At 45.0% G+C, this 4,851-nt stretch overlaps 1 protein-coding gene across 1 annotated transcript; it reads left to right on the top strand.

Annotated features, from left to right (window-relative positions):
* Window positions 1-220: 220 nt before the first annotated feature.
* Window positions 221-1,219, top strand: LOC112890987 (glycine-rich cell wall structural protein 1-like). Its single transcript, XM_025957878.1, has one exon. The coding sequence runs from the start codon at window positions 265-267 to the stop codon at window positions 901-903; it is 639 nt and encodes a 212-aa protein (XP_025813663.1). The 5' UTR covers window positions 221-264; the 3' UTR covers window positions 904-1,219.
* Window positions 1,220-4,851: the final 3,632 nt, after the last annotated feature.

The raw sequence follows: 4,851 nt of genomic DNA, 5'->3' as shown, positions 1-4,851 counted from the left end.
GAAGAAGTGCACTTGAAGGCACCTCCTGTCGTCTTTGTCAACTGGCCTCTCTCGCTCTCGATCACCTCGTTGTTTGTCGTAGTGCCATGCCTAACTGTCGCCATGATTAGACACCACGCACTCCTGGACGACCTAGCCATGCCACCAGCATGCCGTTTTGTCCCTAGCTATATAAAAACGGCAGCTGGCTACCTCAGCTGCCATCACCTTGTAGCTTCGCTCGCTTCACAAAAGGCAGTATCTCACGGTGGACGCGTGCCTGCCATGGGTGGCGCCGGTGTGCTTTTCTCGGCGTCGTTCCTTGTGTTGGTGGCGCTGGCGGCGGTGCCCGTGCTCGCGAACGGCGCCTCGCCGGAAGCGGGCCGGGTGGCTCAGGTGCAGAGCGTAGATGGGGCTGCTGGCCGGAACGGCGGTTACAATGCCCGCAGCGTCACCGGCCGGAAGGATGGAGGCGGTGGAGGCGGGGGTGGGTGGGGCAGCAGCGGTGGGACCTCGTGGAGCTACGGCTGGGGGTGGGGCTGGGGCACCGAGGGCGGCGGGGGCGGAGGTGGGGGTAGCAGGGGAGGAGGAGGAGGAGGAGGAGGAGGAGGCGGCGGCGGCAGAGGTGGGGGTAGCAGGGAAGGAGGAGGAGGAGGAGGAGGAGGCGGCGGCGGCGGGACAAGGACAGAGCAGCAAGGACACGATGGCAGTAGTGGGACGGCAGCGCGCGGCGGGAGGAGGGTGACGGCGCGGCGGCGGCGGCACCGGCCGAGCTACAGCTCGAGCCTGTACCGCGTGGGGGAGTACGCGCGGTGCACGGCGCCCGGGCGGTGCCGCGGCATGCGGCTGCTGTGCCCGATGCACTGCGACGGGCCCTGCTTCTACGACTGCGACGCCAACTGCAGGGCGCACTGCCGCTTCTAGCCGCACGCCGGCGGCGCGTCGCCGTCCGAGCATCAGCTAGCTCCGGCCGGCCAACCGCCGTGTGGTCGTCGATCTGCTCCGGCGCCAAGGGCGTCGCATCGCCGATGCATGCTTGCATTGTTCCCTCTCCCTGCTGGCCTGCTCTTCGTGTGCTCGGCTTTCCTGCTTTCCTGGTGAGATGCCATGCCGTACGTCGTGTGCTTTTGATGGCTGTCGCGATTTTTTTCAGTCTGATTGCTGCTGCCACCGTCTCAACCTTTTTCTGAACCTGTCTTCTATTTTCCCCAAAGAAAGTTCTGACGGTGTACAACTTGCTTGCTGTGCTTGAGTGTGTGTCTCAGACCTAGTATCATGAGCTAATCAAAAGAGTGCATAGATCTTGGGCTAACCACCGTGCCTGACCTGACCATGTGAGGATTTTTCTAGTAGCGTGGTCATCTTGGTGTGCATTGGACAGTGACAAGTTTGTTTTTATTTCCATGGAACTCCATTTCAAAATCTTAGGCATGTTAAATACAAGTAGTTCGTATTAGCATTCACCGGATCTACATTAAATCTAGCATGCGAGATCCATACCAAACAAATCCTTGCATATCCAATTTTCTAACTCACCCTTCCATGCCATTTGCTAGTTTGTCATAATGTGTGTCATGACTGTTAGAAGATTCCGTCAGCTTTTTCAGCATCTTGAATGGCTGAGCACCCATGATAGAAAAAGGCTGACCAAGCGCTTTAGTCACCAGATGAGACCGAGAGATGAGCAAATAAACAAATCACGATCATTAGTTGTCCAAATGCATCCCTTTCAGTTAATTCAGTTAAATCATTTATGGGCCTTCAGATTTGATCGAAATCAATGTGGATGCGGCGTTTTTATTTCAAGTAAGCACTACAAGAAAATCCTTAATCCATGACGGAACAATTCCATCACATATCATCGAAAAACATAATAAAATGGTATTCGTGCTGTTTTTACATAAAGTTATGTACTGAGCGCATAGATTAATCTTTGTGACGTTTTTGCAAAATTATCATAGATTGACGCAATCCGTGACGATTCTTAACCGTCATGGATTGGCTTTGAGCTTGCGCAGCCCAACCTAGACCTAGTGTTAGTGACGAAAATAAACGTCATAAAAATTATCATAGAGTGTGTAACCATGTGACATGGCTGTTGAGATGGATGATGATGTGGCTGGTGACATGACTGTTGATGCTGACGTGCATTATCACGTAGATGCTAACGTCACCATTGCAGTCTATTTTTTTAATGGGCCAATATCAAAACAGGCCACTAGTTTGGGCTAAATTTTTTCCAGCCCACTGAATTGGCCACTTTTTTATAGAGCCAAAAAGTTCCGGCCCACCAAATTTTGCATATTTTAGCCCATTCTCAAAATTACAATTCAAAACCATATCATATGTTCCGTTCCTATTCTATATATAGATCAATGATTTAATTATTTTCTATGTATAATTTGTACTTCTATCTTCAAGTTACCATAGAAAAATATAATAATATCTCAATTTGGTCAGAAAATTCTACAAATTGAAATGACAACCATAAAAATATTCAAGTGATTCTAATAGTGTGGAAATGTATATTGTTCATAAATGGATACCTCTCTTGCATAGTTTCATATAACTCAAGTCAAACTTTGAAATTTGAATATCTCATAATATTTTTTGAACTCGTATGCACCTCAAATTTGGTCACAACCTTATGTTTACCATAATACTAGAAAATATGAAGTTACATCACTAATTGTTATGCATAAACATATTTTCTATTCTCTATTTGGTTGGAAAAAACAGGATATAAGTAAAATTTCTAAGGAACAACAATTAACATATAAACAAACATCATTAAATGAAAGACCATCATGTGGCAGAACCAACCTGAATTACATCGGCTCAAGTACGCAAGTCCTCTCTCAAGGGCTTCAACGTACTTCAAACGGTGTAACCCCTTGGCCTGTCGGGTAACGTCCCGATAAACCACCGAATGCAGGATCAAACAAGGTACCTCACACGAAGACGAGTCCAGAGATACAATCGCCATCATATTTTACATCACAGGCATTTATATTACAAGAGTTTCCCAAAAGTAGCATAAGTTCCAAACTGATAGAAATTATTACAAACCAGTTTAAAGTTTCAAGTTCACGGCAGCGGAATTTAAAATACGACAACTATACACGTCGCCAGTCACTACACCACAACACCGCAACAGCAACGGACGGACCGTCGTTATAAGCCGTTATACTGACAGACAGTCCGTCAGTAAAAACTTTTACCAACAGACAACTCCCGTCAGTGCTAGTCCCGTCGGTAAAAGTTTTTACTGACGGACTGTACTTATACCGACGGACCATCCGTTAGAATAGCATTTACCGACGGACTGTGCGTAACTAGTTATACCGACAGACGGTTTGATGTTAAAAGTTTCTTTACCGACTGACCGTCCAACGCGATAATTCCAATTTAAAAAAAATAAAAGCTCATTTAATTGCAATTTAAATGGTACATTGAGAATATTCATTCATCGGGTCTCAACATAATTCCAGAGAAGCCATTAGCAAGCCAACAGAAAAGCCAAGATAATTTACATCGGTGAATATACATAGGACATCATCCATACAAGCCAAGAGTCAAGATAACAGCTAACAGCTCATATATCTATGGTTCAGCTGCATAGCCATTAGCATTTGTTGTACAAAAGACATCATATTAAGAGGTTTAACCTTCCATCAAAATCACACACGAGACAAGTTAATGTGATTCCTTAGTGGTGTCATCACATCCCCAAAAGATCCACTGAAATCACCTCAGCCTCCAACAAACGATCTGGCACAATTACTGGCTTGATGTTGGTAATTTTGCTACTTTCACCATGTCAACTAGTTAATTAGCAGCGCCTTGTGATTCCTACAAATAAAGATCAATACGGAATAATAATTAGCCCGATTCTAATTAATGAGTGAACATGAAGAAATAATCAAGATCCAACAATAGAGTAGATCAATTAGGAAATAATCTAGACCATGAGAAGGTTTTGATGCCCTATCGTCGCAAACCTTTAGCTGTCACATGCAAAATCAGTTAGGAAATGCTGCTTACTCCTCACAAATCAAAGAAACAAAGAAAAAATAAAGCCCAATTAATTATTACCCTCTTGTATGGCCATGCAATTGACATCATGTCTGCATCAGCTATAGTTTCCATATCATCATAAGGGCGAGGCAGCATTGCATCTCTTTTCAGCACCAAATTCACAATAACTTCACAAAATTGCTTCCCAAGAGGCTGACCTCCTAATATGGTGTTTGGATTAGTTGAAATGACAACACCCCTAGCTACAGCTTGTGATCTCAGCATAGCATATAGTATGACAGTCTTTCCAACCTGTACTGGATGATGCAATTATTTCAAATGGGTACAAGATGGATGACCCGCTGGAAAATCACAAGTAGAAATTTTGCTGCGGGATAAGAAACTTACAAGGGAATCATGTGCATAGCGATGGCCATCATCAACACATGGTTGGGATGCATTGTTCATGGCAGGCACTAATGGAGCTGTTGCATGCCTTTGGATAAGCAAGTTCTCCCCATCAGAAAGGTCATAATCTTCATTGTCTGTGCAATTACCTTCTTCAGCTCTAGAATTATTTTGATGTGACTCATCTGCAGCTTCTTCAGGCCTCGGACTCTACAATGAGATAGTTTAACAAGATGGAGGAATGTGTTACAACACAATAGTCAACTTATAGCAATGGCTGCAAACACATGCTGAATTCAGATTGCTTGCTGAAATTGAACACCCTTACCACTTGGTGTCGTGAATTAGAACCATGTTGTGAGTTGGATTCATGATTTTGCCTTTCTCGTGCCAGACTTTCCTCAAGCATTTGCTCCTCTAATTCCTTAACACGTTGTTGTAGAGCTG

Source organism: Panicum hallii, chromosome 4 (assembly GCF_002211085.1).
Source record: "Panicum hallii strain FIL2 chromosome 4, PHallii_v3.1, whole genome shotgun sequence".
Taxonomy (NCBI): domain Eukaryota; kingdom Viridiplantae; phylum Streptophyta; class Magnoliopsida; order Poales; family Poaceae; genus Panicum; species Panicum hallii.
Note: the sequence above shows the minus strand (reverse complement) of the source record. Positions and strands in the feature narration are given on the sequence as shown.